We start from the raw sequence: 19,972 nt of genomic DNA on the forward strand, positions 1-19,972 counted from the left end.
CACAGGTCGGTCATGATGTAGACCATTTCACATCCCCAGAAGGGATACCAGGGGTGCCAGAAACAAATTTCAACAATCGTCCCAACTCTTTTAAAGTTTTGACACCGCCTCGCACTTGTGTGGTAGGTTTCCTTCCCTACATCTTTTTGAGTGAGTTTGTGTTTGGATATACAAATTTGCTGTGATCATCCGCATGGGCTAATACTGAGGTCTTTCTTTATGTTAGCTTGGCACTTTTAATTATGAGCCATACCCATGCCCAGTGCTTTGTGGAAGCTAATGATAATGCAAGAAATAGAATTTTTGCTACACCCCAGTTCTATCCTTTTCTTGCCCCTATAAATGTCGAGTAAATACAGTGGCATACACAGTATGTTTAGAACTGACAACTAGTAAATGCTACACTGGATGTTTCCCTTGCCAAAGAACCCATACATAATGTAGACATGATTAATAATATTATCTGCCATATTGTAGAACAAAAAATAGCTGATATTTTATGTGCAATAACCTGTGCATGAATTGGAGGTGACAGTAATCTGGATTATTTCAATGCTGGTCATTTTGCACCCTTGTTGGAACTACTGTTATATTGATGGATGATGTTGTCCTCGTTGAAATTTTAGGTTTACTATAGGGTTGAGGAAAATCTATAGTGATGCTGAGTACTGCCTGCTGGTGGCAAGGAAAGTAGTAGGAGATGTTGTGACTTTGCAGGAGGAAGCTGAAGAGGCAGATGTGGTGGCTGGCCAATCAACTCCAATCGATGATGTTGACAAGGATAGAATAGAAATTGAGGTTAAGGATATATTATCAGACGACTGAGCCACCCTTACTTTCTAAACTGGCATTCTGATCCAAAAATCAGTACATATTTCTGTGTCGTCGTTTGGATAAGAGGACAGTAACCCTCCAACAACAAAATCAGTAAATATTGCTGTCTCGTTGTATGGGTAAAGAGGACATTATGAGGTTCCCCTCCCTCCCCCCGCCCCCCCCTCCCCTGTTTTTTCATTGTTTTTTTCCATTTTTCGGTTTACATGGAAATATATGACATGCCCACAGGTTGTATATTAGCCAATCAATAATATTATACTACATTGACTACATTTTGAAGTATAGATGTGAGACCTACATGGGGATGTTTTACGAGTATTATTGTCATACAAGTACCATCATGATTCATCTTTGTTTGTTTTTGTTTTGGTAATAAGAAGTTTATTGATGATAACAAGTTGAACACATGGCTTTTGAATTACAAGCTTTTTGTGTGTTTTGGTGAATAATTACAAGCTTTAAGAATCCATGGAGTGGAAATAGACCAATTGCTCCTAGACCAGTTGCTCCTACACGTTAAGGACCGGCATTTCTAGCAAGGGAATCAGCCAAACTGTTTCTTTCCCTTGGAATAAACGAGAAACTATGTGGCACTGAAAGTGGAGGAATCATATGAAGGCCTGTGATGTAAGTAATTAGACCCTTGTTTGATTTAATAATAATGTGATCCAAACTACTTTCAAGAGCCTGAAGGAGACCTGTCTATTTCATCAACACATCCCCAATCAGAACATAAGGGAATGTCACCGGCTCAGAGGCTACAAATATAGGCTTGCCAGCATGGTTCCGAAATATAAAGTCCAAACCTCTTATAGTATTGCCCGGTAGAAGAGATGCGTCACAATTCAACTCCTTCTGTGGAGCAGACCAACAGTAAGGCACTCCTTGATGCCGCAGAGAAACCAATTGTAATGTTGTTCATTTGAGAGAGCGGTTCAGAGGCAGCAATAAGCCTTTTGAGCTTGTAATGCATCTTTTAAAATAACTGAACCATAATTTTGCAATCTCTCTCTCTCTCTTCCTTCTAGATAGCTTATTGTATGCTACCTACTATTGACATGCACCTATGATTGGGAAGAACCAAGAGCATTGATTTCACTGTTAAAGTCTACTGGCCAATTATTTGATATGCCATTACCAAATCACATTTAGAAAATCGATGTTAATTTGTCTATTAATAGGCTCTCTTTCCTTTCTCTTTGATAATTAAATCTAAGTCAGAGACTCAAGACTTGACAGCAAAGATTTGCAAGAATTGCAAAAGGTCAAATGATAAAGCATCTCAAAAAAGATAAAGAAAAGAAAACTGCAATATTACTCCCCACATGACCAAAGGAACAAAGAGAACCTACAGTAACTACAGTATCTGACCATTTGCACAATGTAGGGCATCACAATATCCTCACATATTCATTCTACACTTGATTTAAGCTTGTGTAGTTTGGATTTAATTGGAGAAAAAAAACTGTTGTAGGTTCTTAGGAGGAAGACATAATCAGGAACCATATTATGCTTATTTCCAAAGAGATCTCTTCATTGTTTTGGCGGTTCTTAGGTTCCCTGGGGTTTAATACCTTTAGAACAATAACAATAGACAATATTATGCTACAGATATTGAAATCTTGGCCTTGATGGACTTGTTCTTCTATTATTGAAGTTACAAGATGGAGAAAGAAACTGGGGAAAAGGGTGAGGATTTGCATGTCAAATCAAAGAGTGAGTAGCAGCTCAAATTGGAATGTATGTGTTTCTCCAGTTTACTCGTTCATAAAAATAATCAAAAGAGGAAAATTGAAGGATTATTATTCATATGGGAGAAGTGCATTACCTGGTGAGTTGTAGAGCTAAAATGGACAAAGAGATTGCAGATATGACTAATGAGAAGGGTTATCTTATACTCAACCAGACAAAGTGAATGAAACCAACAACTGATTTCTTTTATTGATTTTAAAAAAGTATTAAACTTCAAGTTAATTATCTAATGAAAAGCCACGGGCACTTTGTTTTCAATCGACAAACTAATGATTACGATATTGGCCGGAGCTCTCCAGTAGATAATGCAAACTTCCGATGTTGTGACATTACAGAAGGAATTCTAACTGCTTGTAATCTTGACATAATGTCTCCACCAGTAGATCCAGCCTGCTGATTAGCTGAATGGAGAATTGTTTGTAGGATTTGAAGAGGGTCACCATGACTGACAATCAAAACAGTGCATCTGCAACATGCCAAGGCAATTATGACAAATAATATATCAAAACATACACATCATATCTCATTAACAGTATTACAAGTGTCTATGTATCAGTGACTCGTAAACTGTGAGGTCACTAAATTTCTTTTTCTTTTTTTTCTTTTGTGGGGGTGGAGGGATAAGACAACTGTGAGCTCTCTAGATAATCTTGGTTTCACCCACTTCATGGGAAAAAGAAAGATAATAGAACATAAGGTATGATAATCCAGCAGTGATGGAACCAGAAAATGAACACAAGGATGGTTAATGAGGGGGTGAATATTGGAGTCAAAGACTTTAAGATAAGTAGAACAAAGATGGTGTATATGGTGTGTAATTTTAGTTGCACTAGGATGGTTAGTAATTATTTTAGGTATCTGGGTTCAATCATAAGTAAAGAAGGTGATATAAAGGATGATGCTGTTCGTAAATAAAATAGGACGGATGAAGTGGAGAGGTGCGTCTAGAGTGTTGGGTGATAAGCGTATTCCTTTAAAGTTTAAAGGAACATTTTATAGGACTGCCATACGACTAGCTATGATGTGTGGTGCAGAATGTTGGACGGTTTAGAAGCGCCAAATAGATAAACTAAGTGAAGCGGAGATCAGGATGTGTGGTAAAACCAGGAAGAATAATGTAAAGAATGACCATATTAGAGCTGACTTGGTGATGCAGGACAAGTTTGGGAAACCACATCTTTCATCACAATCAGTCCTATTCCAGCCAAACAAGTATGATTTATCGGGGTTTACAGGCTGCTGTAGTTGAAAGAAAATGGAAGGGACTTAAGAAATGAAAATGGGGTTGGGAGAAATATGATACTTAAATAGGGATAGTTTGCTGTAGGTACAGAGTTTTAAAGAGAGGAATGGATAGAAGAAGAAGAAGAAGAAGAAAGAAGATCATCTTGGCTTCACACCATCTTGGAGTCACTCCATTTTGGCTTCACACCATCTTGAATTGCATAGAATCACTCATGCTTTCATTCTTTCCTTACTTGCTTCCATCTCCAAATACAGTCTTTTTAAACCCCAAAAAGAAAAAAAGAACCTAATAACTACTTCTCCTGCAATAACTCCCTTACAACATTAGTACACAACAATTCTGGCTCCAAATAAAAATACAACAAAGTAATAAAAAGAACTACACATAATGCTGGTCATTTATCCATAATGAAGTGACATGTGGCTGCATAAATCCTTGAGTGGCCCTCATCACTTGGGAATAGCTCTGATTCATGGTAAGCTACGAGAGAACCGTTTGAGGTGGCATAGCCATGTGCAATGGAGGCCTTGGGATGCTCCAGTACAAAGGAGTGATTTGATCTAGATTGAAGGAACTAAAAGAACCAAGGGCAGGCCTAAATTAACCATAGGAGAAGTGGTGAGGAAAGACATGCATGGTTTAGGCCTTGTTTCATGTATGACTTCAAATAGAGCTGATTGGAGAGCAAGGATCCATGTAGCCGACCCCGTTTAGTTGGGATAAGCCTATGTTGTTGTTGTATTATCAAAATAAGAATATTATTTTGAAGTCTTTTTTAAATTATTTAAAAACATGCCACTGAACTCAGAATTTTTGTCCAATCATTATCAAATACCTCTCTCATGAAATTCACCATGTACGAGAAGTGGATTCCTTATTGAGCATCTTTTTCGTCCATAGACAAACATCATGAATCCAGTAGCTAGGGTGGAGTCAACCGTTAGTACACCAAAACCTATAATACTCTGTTGCAATGATAAGGACCTCTCAGGTCTAGGGACGAATCATGAGCAATTGTTGAGAATCTTGCCCTTAACCATCTGAGAATAATCCATTCAAGATTCTCAAGTGATCCAGTCCGATACACACAAATACATGTATTCGCACTTGTGTTTGAAATCACCATTCCTGAGACTATACAATGTGACAACCATATGAACAGAATGCCCAACTCTGTCCTAGTTGTGAATAGTTATAAAGCTTAAGACATTCACCTAATCATATGTCAAGCAAATTAATCATTAAATAAATAATAAATTAAGCTAGATGAACACACCATTTCCAATATTCCCCTCATAAAGTTCCGTTCCTAATTAATCATAGGTAAGTAATTGACTCCATCAATGGAAAGCAAATCCACATTTTGAATGAGATACAGTCAACCAGGGAAAAGTTTAAAAATCCTTATTTTTATTATAACTTGGGTTGACCGGTTGAACTGACAGAGATACACAGGAGTCAGTGTGATTTAATAGAAGACTTGACCCTAAATAGAATGGAATGGAAGAAAGATTCCTATAGTTGGCCCCAAGTCCAAAGAAGATTACACTGAGTTATCCTATAGATTCTCATCAATCTTAAACTCCAGTAAACTCAACACAACAAAGCAACTTCCCAACTAAATGGGGTCTGATACCCGGATCCTGTTTTGCCATTCAACCCTATTGACAGTCAGGTTAGTTGTCAAGCCAAAGTGAATCAGTCCTAAAAAAAGAGAGAAAAATTTGAGCTTCTTTAGGAACAAATTTCTACAACAACAACTCAGCCTTATCCCAATTAAATGGGGTTGGCTACATGGATCCTTGCCCTCCAATTTCAGGAACAAATTTCTAAACAGGATTATTCCCAGAAAAAAGAAATTATACAATGAAAAATGATGTCATTACCCATGAAACTCTGCCTCTATGGTTGCCATAGCAGTTGCAAGTCTGGAAACAACATCTGCAACACTTTCTCCACCTTCTGGCTGTATGAATGGATCCTTCGCATCAAGATCCCATATCTCTGGATACTGTGGATGACAGACAACAAAATGTCCCAAGGAAATCCAACGAGTAATTAAGAAAACAGAACCATGATCCCAAGATTCATTTCAAAGCCAAAAGTTCTAAAGGAACTAACATGAAGTTGTAAAACAACAAGGCCTTCATGCACATGTGGGACATAAGATGGATGCATTTGGACCGTATAAAAAATGGCAGTCCTCTGTTATTATCTCTTAACCCAAAAAATCAAAACATAACTTTAAATGAAAGATACAGAACCAAGTAAGCAGATATTGTCTTAATCATTGCCTAATTTTCTTCTGGATGATTGAGGCTATATAATTGGCTGCTGTGCTAAGTTAGATCCTACAAGCTGGGAGACCATTTGGATGGTGAATCCTGAGGATGTGTATAACATGTATTCTGTAGCATTTAGTGGTTGTAGTATGAAGGCTGTCACCTAATTTTATTTTCTTTTATAGAATCAACAGTAGAAGCATTTGAACAAATTTGAATACTTACTTTATCATGTGACTGAAGTTCAAAAGACGGACCAAAGAACCGTTCTCGGAGTTCTTCCACCACCTATTGAACAAGATCCATTTCATTATCAAAAAATAGGGGGAATAATTACTGAATTGAAAGAGACAAACTGCACTGCACTTTCCACAAAACCTCATGAACAAGATCTACTTGAAACAGGGTTAGGACTTAAATTACTCATAGATATGGCCTTTTTTGAAGAAAAAAATCATGGGGTTTAGTAGAAAGCATTCTTTTCATGCTGGGATTGTGAGCTCTGCAACCACATTCTTCCTTCAGATACTTGCAAGATAAACTGCTTCACATTGTATTTATCTATTAGCATTGTGGTACATGTAGTAACATTGCAGTGCATATAAGAACACGGGAACGCTAGCAGCATCTGACAGGTCATACCTTGGAGATCTCCAAGAACAAAACTTTATCCAACTGATAATTGTAAGTATTAAGACATCAAAACAATCAAATTTTTTCCCTGGTACATTTTCCATATTTTCCCTTGGGCCCCATTTATTTGCCCATAAAATGGGGTCTAAGCAACAGAAATGATTTAAAGCTGGTCCCATGTTCTGTCTGAACAAAATAAACGTTTTATGCTCAAGTGAGCTATAAAACATCTAAGCCTTTGTAAGATTTAACAGTAGGACTCACACATCTACTAGCCTCTTTACACCCTCCAAACAAACACCCGAAAATTCAAGCATAAAACTTTCAGTTGCCAACTTTTATGTTGAAAAACTGAACATTCTTACCTTCCTTTTTTCTTTATATAATAAAGAAAAAACCAGAGCCTTATTAATTTCTCAACAGAATGTAACAGATTTGGTAAGTTGAATTATTCAATGGGATCCACTGGAAGGGGGGTCACAATCCTTCTCATTTTATTCAAATGCAATAGATGAGCTTCTCCGGACAATACAATTTGTTCCGAAGTAAGAATAGCCTACCTTACACTGAGGATCTTCAAATGGAAGATTCAATACCGAAGCAACAACCTCAGCCGTATGCCTTGTTCTTGAAAATGGAGAGTAGCAAATCCTAACATTTTCAAGCGGTATCTTATTTTCCTTCAGTTTCTGTAGATAAAATACACTTAAAATGTGAATTAAACAAATCTAATTATTTAACTGTGACCCACTAGGAATCTAGAAGAATACCAAAGGCATCCACCAAGCAAGAATTTTTATTGTCACCATCGTGCTAAATATAAGGTTAAATAAACCAGACCCCTTGCAAAGTGAATTGTAAAAGGCTGACCCCCCGTGTTGTACCAAAAAGTCTATAGAAATTAGAACATGAATGGAGTATTCTCAAAGTTAGTTTGTGTAATTTAGAAAAGGAGAATGAAACACCAGTGCTCCGATACTATTATTATAATCACGGCATTTCTTTGCTTTAGGTAATACTATTTATTCCTTATCAAAAAAAGGGTATTATATCAGTTTGGCATGCACCACAAACAAGACTGAAGGATATGATCTCGTTCCAACTTGCTAAGGTCCAATGCCAGTCATACAACTATATAGTTGTTGCAAACTTGTACAACTTGTGACAGCTCATTGTCTTAGTGTCCGTTCTAAAACCAGGATAATTTACACAACTGAGATGTTAAATTCTAATAGTCTATTGTACACATGGTAAAATGCTTCTTGATCACATCTATCAGCAACACACCCACCTGACTGACCAAAAGGGAAAAGAAAATGATGTCATGGACCCGGGAAATTCAAACATCAAAATTCAAAGGGTAACAGACAGGAAAACCTAAAAAATCCAATGAACAAATTATTTCAGTAATAAAAAAAAGGGACATGTCTGGTATTAGTGGCCATGACAACCTGATATGGTTTTAGCCTTCTAAATGAGATCTCTCCAATGGATGAATTGGTGGCCCGATATCTCCCCCCCCCAAAATAAAAAAGAAGAACCAACACATTGTGTGGAATATTTGATTCAGAACCAAAAAATGTTGCATGGTCTCCTCTCTATAGATGAGAATACCCCTCTTGGAGATACGACAGTCAGGTGCTCCAAGGATTTTGTTATGAGACTTCTGAATTTCTTTCTCTTCCCTTTTATGGTTTGGATGTCAAAAACTTATTGTAGCAAATTATGATTCCTATTATCCGAGAATAATTAAGGCAGAAGATATGGAATTTCTTACATGCCATCATTTGAAATATTACTGTTTAATCCACAATAAATTTTAGGGAAAGGTGGGAGCGGCTTTCACATTCTGCCAATGCATGTATTACTTAAAAATAGTGTTCCCCATTACATTATTTAAAGTACTGCCAAATGCATGGGCTCCCTTTGCTGTTGCCCTCAAAAAATCCAATATTCTGTTCCTGTGTAAGATTCTGAAACCTACCTTTCTCAATTCAATATAGACCTATTACATCATGCATATTCACATCTGTATTTTGTCCTTCACCTTCATGATACTTTGGCTTTTGTGCATTCTATGCTGGATTTGGCTACATGTACTGCGGTTGGCACAAATAGAAACACCATTAAATAACAGAAGTAAATACCTTCTGGAATGATTCTCCTGCCAATTGTGCTTGAGTAACTCCTTCAGACGCTAACTGAAATTCTGGAAGTATGCCATTTTCCTGTTATGTTTTAGGCTACTTGTTAATATAAGAATTAGAATATTTGTAGTGATAATGTTTTTAAGACATTCTGAATCAGTAAATCAACCATTTAGAACAACAATATAACATAACCAAGTGGCCATTTACTGGGAAATGAAAGAAAACCCCAAAACTCAAAAGATATTCTCACAAATAAGTTCTGACACACATACTTTTGCCCTCAAGAAGAAAATAGATGGAAATTTTCAGTAAAAACTTGCAGAAGAGGACGACTTGAAATATAAATTTGAATGCTGAACTAATAAGAGGTACATCATCTTTTTATGCCTGACTTTCTAATAGAATAAACTAAAACTCAGGGAAACTGCAAATTAATTCAATCTACTACAATCCACCACCCGAGTCAAAAACAATGAGACAACTGAAGGTCAATTCTGTTTACTTGTTAACTTTCTTTCGCACCTGTTGCTTAGACAATAGGAAGAAAGGTTCAAGGCTTGATAAAAGAGTATACACTAGAAGGAAATGTCGCCTCAGAACCAGAAATTTGAAAAACCAAAACGAAGATTTGCTGTTGAAAAGAGAGATTGGGAGAGAGACGAACCATAGAAGCAACGATGAGGCCCCTTTCGTTAGGAATGCTTTTACCATGTCTCAGAATCCAGTATCTGTTGCGAAGGAAAGAGAACGTTGCCATCTCCAGAACCGATTCTCCTTCGACAGTCCCGGAAATTTCAACGAAGCCTCAGAAACTTTTGTTACTGAGTACTGAAGGTCATTTGTTATTGATCAAGGCTTCTTACGTCATTGGACTTCTTTTTCATAGGCTAGTGCCGCCAGTTTGTCATTTTAGCTAAATAAATAAATATATTTTTAATTAAATTACACTTGAGGTATCTTGTGGTATTTTTTTAATTAAATTACACTTGAGTAGAGGTGTCAATGGGCCGATTCGAGCCGGTTTCAGTTCGGGCTTTTCGGTTTCGGTGTGACTTGTATAGAAACCGAAACCAAACCATTAAGAAATGTTCGGTTTCGGTGCGGTTTTGATTTCGGTGCGGTTTGGTTTTGTGTCGGTTTCGGTTTATGATAACGGATTGTTATCGGTTTGGATTCGATTTGGTACCGGTTTTATATAACTAGTTAGGTCCGGTTAGTGCTAATTTTTCTTCTCTTTCTCTTTTAAGTACATAAAATATTTCAAATACAATGCATCTTTGTATCCTATGTCCTATGGTCTATGGATACAATTGGTTGGGTAATCACTAACAAAGGATATGAGATAAAGTGAGAAACTATCACAACACATTTAGGGGGCACTGGGGCATTAGGCATTTATTGATTTACTTATTTATCGGGTTAGGTCGGTTCGGTTTGGGTTCGGGCCTAATGGTTCGGGCTGCCGGTGCACCGTCGGGCTAGCCCAAACCAAACTAAACTGTTTGCCTCTCTGGATCCACAAACCGAACCTGAACCATTAAGAGTTCGATCCGGTGTGGTCCGGGCTTGTTCGGGTTGGTTCGGGCCGGTTTCATCGGTTCAGGTTGGGTATTGACACCCCTACACTTGAGGTATCTTTTGGTAGAATTACACTTGAGGAATCCAATATTTAACAAAAAGGACACTTGGGATACCTCAAGTTTCAAAAATGACATTTGGGGTACCTTGTGAACTATTTTTGTTCATGTATCAAACATATTGTCTATTTTACCCCTCATCCTCTACCTCCAACTCCGAGGCTCCGACCGACCGTCCCCCCACCCTATTTGAAGCCACGGTTGCACAACCTGTGCCCACCCCTTCTACAACCTCCAGTGCTCTCATTTTCCTCCATTACTATCGTAGGCTTCATCTGGGGTATGGCTTATTGCAATTGTCGAGGGCTACCTCATAGGTGATGGCAGTGGTGGCTTTTGAAATATTTTAGACCTCTTCCTCTCCCTCTCCACACACACCTCCCACATTTGCTCTAGTCCCACCACCCCCAGGTACCCTCCTTTTCCTCCATTACTATCATAGACCTCATTATGGCCTTATGGGGTGTGGCTTATTGTCATTGTCAAGGGCTACCTCACAGGTGATGGCAATGGTGGCTTCTAAAACATTTTAGACCCCTCCCTCAAATTTGGAGCAGTTTCCCTTGAGAAAAGAGTGAGCTTTGACATCTCTTGAATGTAGGCACGAGATCTGAAAGTGAGACTCATCATTGTTACCACCAATACCCACATGAGTGTCCTCTGCTTCCAATCTTAACGACGGCACTTCAATCTTAAACAAAGTAATAGAAGCAGATTCATTGACACCTGGAGCAAGGGATGGTGCTTTCACAAAGCTACCCATTTTTTGGTTTCTTGGTTGATTCCACATAGAACAGATTTAGAGTCTTCCTCAAAATCTTCCAAATCATATCTTAATCTCTCTTCGAGACATGGGAACGGAGTTTCGCGACAAGGGTATAAGCACGCCAAGGATGGTGCTCCAAAGCTACCCATTTTTGGTTTCTGTTGATTCACATAGAACAGATTTAGAGTCTTCCGAATCATACTTCAATCTCTCCTTCTCGATTGGACATGGGAACGGGAGTCGTTCTTGCGACAAGGGTATAAAGCACTGCCACCATATCCTCCTCTTTAGGCCTATAATCCATCATTTTGCCATGCAAACGAGTGTGTGTGCGATTAATCTCTTTCGTCATAACCTAAATTCTCACTTCCTTTTTAGCATATGTATATGTCTCATACCCATCAGTTATTTGATCCCTCTTATAGACAAAAATGAATTGGAGTTTTTATTTTTTTGTAAACAATAGTTTTATTCAGATAAATGATATGAATTACACAAGTTTTGGATACAAAGTGTCAAAAACCAAGGAATGGAATATGGCTACTGAATACCCCCAAATCTGGGTTAAGGATATGATGCAGGCTCTCACGGGCCGTTGTTAAGTAACGGTTGGTCATTTAGTTCTGTCACTTTCTAAGTGCGAAAACATAACATCTGCCAAATAATATTAGAGTCATCAGCATATTGAAACTAAAATACTTTAAACATTACTGAAACACCTATAAACTCTGGCCTCAGCCATCTCACATAATAAACATCTATCTATTATTACATTTCTGAATTTGTAACTGTGTACTACATCGATCGAAGTACTGTCTATCACATGTATATCTTAAAAGTGTATAGCTACATCAAACTATCTCAACTTTGTGATCTCTTTGATTAACTACTCAGAGGGTTTGACGTCCTTCCCCCAAGCTCTCCTTGTGCAATCAACACACTTGCACTCCACATGCACATGCTCTGTAAAAACAATCATAACTATGGGTTGAGCTAACCAACTCAGTGAGAAAAAAACACAGTTTATATCATGCTCATGAGTGTAAACAATCATGCTATGCTGGCAAATCATGCTATGAACATGCTACTATAATACTGTAGATTTGAAATATGATATCTAATCATATTAACTATCGTGCTTGGAATTTAAAACAAAGCACACTTGACTTGTCTTTTACTTTAATTCTAAGTCTAGCTAACTGTCTCAATGACTTGCCACTATTTATCTTATAACTATGAGGTCTTTGTTTCGCTATTAGTGTACCGTTACATATCACCATCGCACCCTGATAGCTATCCCCAGTGTACCGTTATGTATCGCCATCATAAACTTGAGACACGTCTCACTTGTGCCATTACATATCGTCGTCGCACGCCCCCAACATACTGTTACATATCATCGTCATATGCTGGAAGGGAGACCTATCTATGCCTCATCCAGTATCTAAACCCTTACTGAAAAGGGTTAGCAGTCATAAGGTCTTACTATTTTGTTCTTTACTTTGCTTTACTTTACTTGAACAGTGGTGCTCCTTTACTTTACTTTGCTTGAACACTGGTGCTCCTTTACTTTGCTTTACTAACCTCTACTTCCAGTTCTCAAAATCTATCTCAACTCCAGGGTGAGTTGGACATTGATGGAACCCCTACTATCTCCCTACTATGTAGTGGACATTGAGGGATCTTATACAATCCCTCTTATTCCTTCTGTTAAAATACACATTAGCAACCTTCAGTTTCATTTCTTTTCTGTGGTTCACTGTTTTTTTTAATTATCATGCCTCACTATGCGTAACAAATCATAAAATACATAATTTGATTTCTATATAAAACATAAAATTCTCAGAGACGTAATACTATAAACAATATTAGGAAAACATGCAAACATATGATTGGAGTCCCCTCACCTGTCTATCCCAATACTGTTACATATCGTCGTCATATGCTGGAAGGGAGACCTGTCTATGCCTCATCCAGTATCTAAACCCTTACTGGAAAGGGTTCGCAGTCATAAGGTCTTACTATTTTGTTCTTTACTTTTCTTTACCTTACTTGAACAGTGGTGCTCCTTTACTTTACTTTGCTTGAACAGTGGTGCTCCTTTACTTTGCTTTGCTAACCTCTACTTACAGTCCTCAAAATCTATCTCAACTCTAGGGTGAGCTGGACATTGATGGAACCCCTACTATCCCCCTACTATGTAGTGGACATTGAGGGATCTTATACAATCCTTCTCATTCCTTCTTTTAAAACACACATTAGTAACCTTCAGTTTCAGTTCTTTTCTGTGCTTTACTATTCTTTTAATTATCATGCCTCACTATGCGTAACAATTCATAAAATACATCATTTGATTTCTATATAAAACATAAAATTCTCAGAGACGTGATACTATAAACAATACTAGGAAAACATGCAAAGATATGATTAGAGTCCCCTCACTTGTCTGTTTCTTTACTATGCTATGTGTCTACTGTCCTCAACAGTAAATCTAACAAACATCTGTCGCCCTTCGGATCAATCTGAACGCCTACACGACTTTTCATAATCATTAAACTTCTCCTTTATACTCTTGGAATAGTGGGTAAGGTCTCCCACCACACATACTCAACTAAACTTATCTCTACAACACTACTTGGGTGTCTAGGTACCACCAGTCGAACCAATAGTCCAAATTGGGAAAACCCCTAAACCCTAAACTAATGTTTTTACTGCTTTCTTTCCCATAACTTTGTGGGATCTTATCCCTTTTCTATGAAATTCTTTTTAATACAATCACAACACTAACTTGGAGCTTTCCAATGGATCAAAACATCACTAGACACCTCAAGGAATCAAAAAGAAACCTAGGGCTTACCTTTTTTAACCGAAAATCCCTCTCAAAATCGTTGTTAGGTCTCCTTCAACCCAAGGCTTGTTTCCCCTCGATTGTGCAACAATACTAAAAATCCAAACTTCCTTTTCCCTTTTTATCCTTCTTTTCCTCTTTCTTTCCTCTCTGTTCTCTTTCTTTTATCGCTTTGAAATAACCTAAAAATGGACTTAAAAGGGTTGTCTCACACTCTGACGGTTGACCGTCACGATCTACTGGTCGATTGTTAGGCCATTGACCCCCTTTAAGTCACTCTGATAGATGCTGCTTGGTTGACCAGTGATTGACCATTATGATCTAGTCAACCTTCAACTCTGACAGTTTCAATCTACAGGTTGCTGGAAGCTATGATCTGGTGAAGGTTTTCTCGACCTATCACCACTAAATTGCTCATAACTGTTTTGCCTTAACTTTGTTTGACCCGATTCTTTATTTATATAGTAGATAACTCAATTCTCTACATTTTTCATATTTTGGGCTTCCCAAAAATCTGACTCGGAGGTCCTCTAAAACCTATGTGAAGACAACACTTCACCTAAAACTGTACAATTTCCATTCTTTTCTCTTTGTTGTAGAACACCAGTAGGATCCACACTATGCATAGGTTAATTCGAACTTACTTCTTGCTTGTAATTGATGAAAATCCATATTAACCTGTATTGTTTGTACTCTTTTGTTAGGCTGACTCGAACTAAATTCCATTAAATCGAACCCCTATACATCTGATGATCATACAAAACCCAATATTAAATATTTTTCTGGGTAAGGGGTATTACAGTCATAGCATCTCACATGCAATCAACATGGCCTTCTAGGTTAGGGGATTGGTAACACCAATAGATTCCCTAGAAACAGTTATGTAAATGTAGCCAACAAGACAAAGGGTACATAAGATTATCCTTGGGAGATGAAAAACCACTAGTGGTCCCAACGATCCAAAATGGCTACATGTAACAATGGGGTTTGGCCTTGACTTTCTCCGGTCTTCTTTTCCAACATCGACTTCAGATTTGATTCTACTACTGGTTGTGTGGCCAATGAGTAATGCATCCTCGGTCCCCTTATAAGAAGAGAATTAACGGCAAATCCATTGATGCGGGGAGGGTTCTCCAATAGAGATGGGTCAATGTCAGTTCGTTGAGCTTCCGGATCAAATCCACAGGACATTGGGCCATAAACAATGGGGAGGAAGGGATAGAAAACGATTTTCAATAGAGCCTCCATGAACTGTACAATACTTATAGGGTTGCCATTCCTGTGCCGGAGTGGGGCAGTAACTTGTAGCAGCCGCTAATTAAAAGATCAGACCCTTGAACTCATACATTGATGAGCACTAAGTGATGGACCCACTTGTTGAGCACTATACATTGAAACCATTTGATGAGTACTATATGTTGGAGTCATTTGAGGACCACTAAGTGCTGGACCCGTACCATACATTGAAACCATTTGATGAGCACTAGATGTTGGAGTTTTTTGAGGAGCACTAATTCCAATAACCATTTGAATAGCAGAAAGTTGGGATACATTAGGAAACCATGATGTAGGAGCGCTAGTGCCGATATCCCCAGCGGATTCATTGAAGGTGAGATTTACTCGCATCGTAGGATAATTGGCACTCGAAGATAATGTTTGGAATGACTGATCTATAAATCTCGATTCACCCAATGACAACCTTCCATATGTGACATATGCTCACGGCTGATTACCTTTCCAAGATGAGTAAAACTCTTCCAGCCTAGAATCTAACTAAGATGACATGGTTGGGTGCTTCGTGGAACAATATAGCTTAGAGTACTACCAAACCAGATTGACCTTGCAAATCGACACCCCAATAAAATATGAGAGATGGTTTCTTGGCCACCGCATCGGCTACATTGTGGATCAACAAGGAGATTCCTTCGTTGAAGGTCATTGACTGCAATCAAACCAAAGGGGCACGCCCTCCACAAAAGAGTTGGATTTTAGCATTGTTTGAGACCCAAGTTTATTGTGTATCCTCTGGCCGAATGCACATGATTTTAAATCCAGGTATAGTTGATCCAATTATATATCCTCCCAAATGTTAATATGATCACCATGTCCCAATGTGCCAAAGAAGACAGGCCTTCAACACTACATTTTTACCTTCAATGATACTTCTCCACCCCCAACTTGGAGAACAACCAGAACTAGCCATCAAGAACTCACAATGAGGGTAATAAATTGCCTTTAGAAAACGAGCCAACATGGAATCCATCTCATGCCAAAGTCGCCAAGCAACCTTAGAGAGTAAAGCTTTGTTGTTAATTTAGTGATGGATCACAAAACCAAGTCCCCCTTTCTCCTTTGATCGACATAATCGTTTTTCAAGAGACCTAATGCATCTTGAATTTATCGGAATTGTCATCCCAAAAGAAATTTGCTGCCACTCTCCCAAGGTGAGTATGATGTGATGCTAGTATTTTGAAATGCAAAGAAGCATTGTTCGATGTTTAAAAAGACCACACTCTTAAACAATACCTTCTTTCCTGCACGAGTTAGTAGTTTTGATTTCCAACCATCAAGCTTTTGGTCAATTCTTACAGAACTATAGTTGAACAATGAAGACACTAAAATCAATGGGAAGTCCAAGATATTTCTTAGTTCTTGAACCACAGGGAATTTTAAGAATCCGAGAAAACCATATCTTTATATTCTTGAATGAATATTTGATGTGAATGCCATACATGATTTTTACAGATTTATAGCCTGTCCCAATGCCTTACAATATGCATCCAAACAATCTTTAAGAATATCAATTTTTTTAAAGTTTCACCTCTGAGAAAAGTAGACTATCATCTACAAAAGAAGATGAGTAATACGTGGAGCACGATTTCGGACTTTGATGCCATGGATCATTCATTCACTCTCCAACTTGAGAAGCATACAACTCAAAGCATGGGAACTAAGAATAAACAAAACAGATGATAGAGGATCACCCAGGCGGATACCGCTTGATAGTATAATTGTACCACGTGCCACACCATTAATGAGGAGGTGATAAGATACAATCTTGATGCATGACATGAACCCATTTCACTAAAACCCAATTTGTCCAACATTTGTTATATGAATCGCCATTCCAAGTGATCATAGGTCTTCTTCAAATCTTCAAATCAATCTTTAAAGCCACAAAATGCTTCTTAATTCTTTCTTTAGTTCTTAATGTAGTGAAAAACTTGTGAGTAATTTAGATATCATAAAAAATAGACCTCTTAGGAACAAATGCAGACTGATTATAAGGTGAGAAAATATCATCAAGGACCAATTTTCAATCTGGATGCCATGATTTACTAATTACTTTAAAAACCATAGTATATAAAGCAATAGAACAAAATCGATCCATAGTCATAGGATTAGGAATCATGGGAATGAGACATATAATTAGGGTTTTATTTAAAGTAGACTCAATCATGCTAGTTTTAAAGGACTTAGAGACAAATGCGAATAAGTCTATCTATATAAGATCCCAATATTTCTGGAAAAGTAGGCAGGGAACCGTCTGGTTCAGGTGACTTTAGTGGACTCATAGCAAATTATGCATACATCTCTTCAACTAGTGATGGTTGATATAACATATCATTTGTCTCTGATGAAACCCCCAAGGGTGTCAAAATCAAAACAAAACCGTTTATCAAACCAAATCAATCCGTTTACCCTGAAACTGTGAAACCGTTTAATAAATGATTCATTTTTTGTTTTGAATTTGAGATTGTATAGTTAACGGCTAAACCGAACTGAATCGAACCGTTTAAACTGAATATATATATATATATATATATATATATATATATATATATATATATATTTATTTATTTATTAGATGTTCGAAGCATTGAAAAAACAAATGGTAGAACTCCAGCAAATGATGCAACGCATGCTTTCCATGCCTCATGCAACTGCAACAATTCAAGGTTGGGGGCTTGGATGAGAGAAGGTCTAAGAGGCCAAGAGCAAGATTCCTACCATCAAGGGAACACCAAAAATGGCCTCTCTTCATTTCAAGATTGATCGGTACATCTCAAAACTCTTAAAACATAAAATTCAACCTTGCCTGGACCCAGCTCCACGAACATTATATATATATATATATATATATAGTAAGTTAAGTCATTCATGGTTAGAATAAACAATTATGGCAACAATAAACAAATCTCACTAAAAAATTAAGAGATATTTAAACCTTTACTTAAAACATATAAACAATTATAATAGTACAATTATTAATAGAAAACATATCACAAATAACCAATTCAATTTAATGTTAAGTTTACATTTATTTAAAAAAAGTAAAAGAGAAAGAAGTCGTTTGAATAAAATATAAAAACCGTTTAAATATTTTAAAATCCAGACCATTTAGCCATTGACTAAACGGTTTGGTTTTGTTCTACATAACAAATAGTGCATCAAACCGAACCAAATTATTTACACCAAAATCAAAACGTTTAACACCCTTATAAACCAAAGCTGGAACTACCTCTAATACAGTGGAAAGTGAGGTATCGTCAACGCCTTTAGATTTAAATACCAAACCAAAATGTGATAACACCTTTTGATAAACTTCATCTTCTAATTGAGACCAATTGCCATAAGAGAGTTCGATTTTCAAGATCCCATTCTGTTGCCTCATCTGTTTAAGTAGAAACATGGAAGAACTTGGTATTCTTGTCCCCTTTCTTATAGTCATGTAATGTGAAATTTTTGCCTCCACGATTCCTTCTTAGATGCATGTTCACTATATAATAAAGTGGTAAGAGGTCAATTTGAGATTTGATATTCTCAGACATAGGAAGCCTTTGTAAACATTCAATGTCATGTAACAATGATTTAAACTTGAGTTGTACATTCCCAAATACCTTTTTATTCCATCTTATATATAGTCTTTGCGACAAAAGGTCAGTTTATGGTGTAGAACTGATGATGATGTGCCTATAGATAGATGTGTGTGACCAAGCATTGTTGCTATTGATTTACGATCTTTGTTCGTTAGATTGTCGAGGGATGGGTCTAGCAATACAGCTTATGTAAATGATTCCATCACCCCTACGTGCGTGTGCGTGTGTGTGTGTGCTAACTTGCTCATCCTCTCAAATCAAATGGTATACAAAATGTATTTAAAAATAGGGGGAGTGCAGGGGCCACGCACGTGCTAGCATTTCAGGGGCGGGATTTCCGTCTTTCATGGGGGGTGGAACAATCATTTCACCCCCATTGTGTCTGGGCGTGGCTTGCCCCCACCCCATAGAGATTATTTTTCCTTTAAAAATATTGTTTTGATGTTTTTCTACTCATTGGATATTTTGATTTAGGAAAAGAACACTACTTGGTCGTGGGGCCTATGTAACTCCTGTGCCTAGATACAAAAGCATGAAAGTACCAAGCTGCCTGTATAGAAAGACAGAAATTCCATCGAGGACGATGCTTACGTGTAAGCTCTAGAGGCCAAAGCAGCGTTCTTATATGTGGATGAGGTTTTAACTTTTATGACGTCAATATTCATTGTTTGATGGTTATGATCGAGAGCTACAACAAAGCAATGATTCAAAACGAGGTGACTTATTATATTAGTTTACGATCGGACTGTATTATCGTCCAACGTTTATAGTAGTCCCTCTGTGTTCGTTTCTCTCCGGGTCTCCACTTGTGAGTGTGACAGAGAAGGAACCGAACCCCCAAACCAAACTAAAATCCAGATCCAGAGCTGAAAGGCTATGAATCCATATATTTGAGAGTTTTCTTCTACCAGTGGAGTAAGAAGGTTCACTCACCCATAAAT

General features: G+C 37.6%; 1 protein-coding gene and 1 pseudogene across 1 annotated transcript; one reads left to right on the top strand and one right to left on the bottom strand.

Annotated features, from left to right (window-relative positions):
- Positions 1–825, top strand: part of LOC122662861 — a 48,187-nt pseudogene extending 47,362 nt beyond the window's left edge.
- Positions 826–2,840: 2,015 nt separating this feature from the next.
- Positions 2,841–9,718, bottom strand: LOC122661950. The gene is made up of 6 exons (XM_043857468.1): positions 9,565–9,718; positions 8,898–8,978; positions 7,311–7,439; positions 6,343–6,405; positions 5,722–5,846; positions 2,841–3,055 (listed from the first exon to the last, which is right to left on the bottom strand). Exons 1-6 carry the CDS (start codon positions 9,655–9,657, stop codon positions 2,863–2,865), a joined length of 684 nt encoding a protein of 227 aa, XP_043713403.1. The 5' UTR covers positions 9,658–9,718; the 3' UTR covers positions 2,841–2,862.
- Positions 9,719–19,972: the final 10,254 nt, after the last annotated feature.

This window comes from Telopea speciosissima, chromosome 5 (genome assembly GCF_018873765.1).
Source record: "Telopea speciosissima isolate NSW1024214 ecotype Mountain lineage chromosome 5, Tspe_v1, whole genome shotgun sequence".
Taxonomy (NCBI): domain Eukaryota; kingdom Viridiplantae; phylum Streptophyta; class Magnoliopsida; order Proteales; family Proteaceae; genus Telopea; species Telopea speciosissima.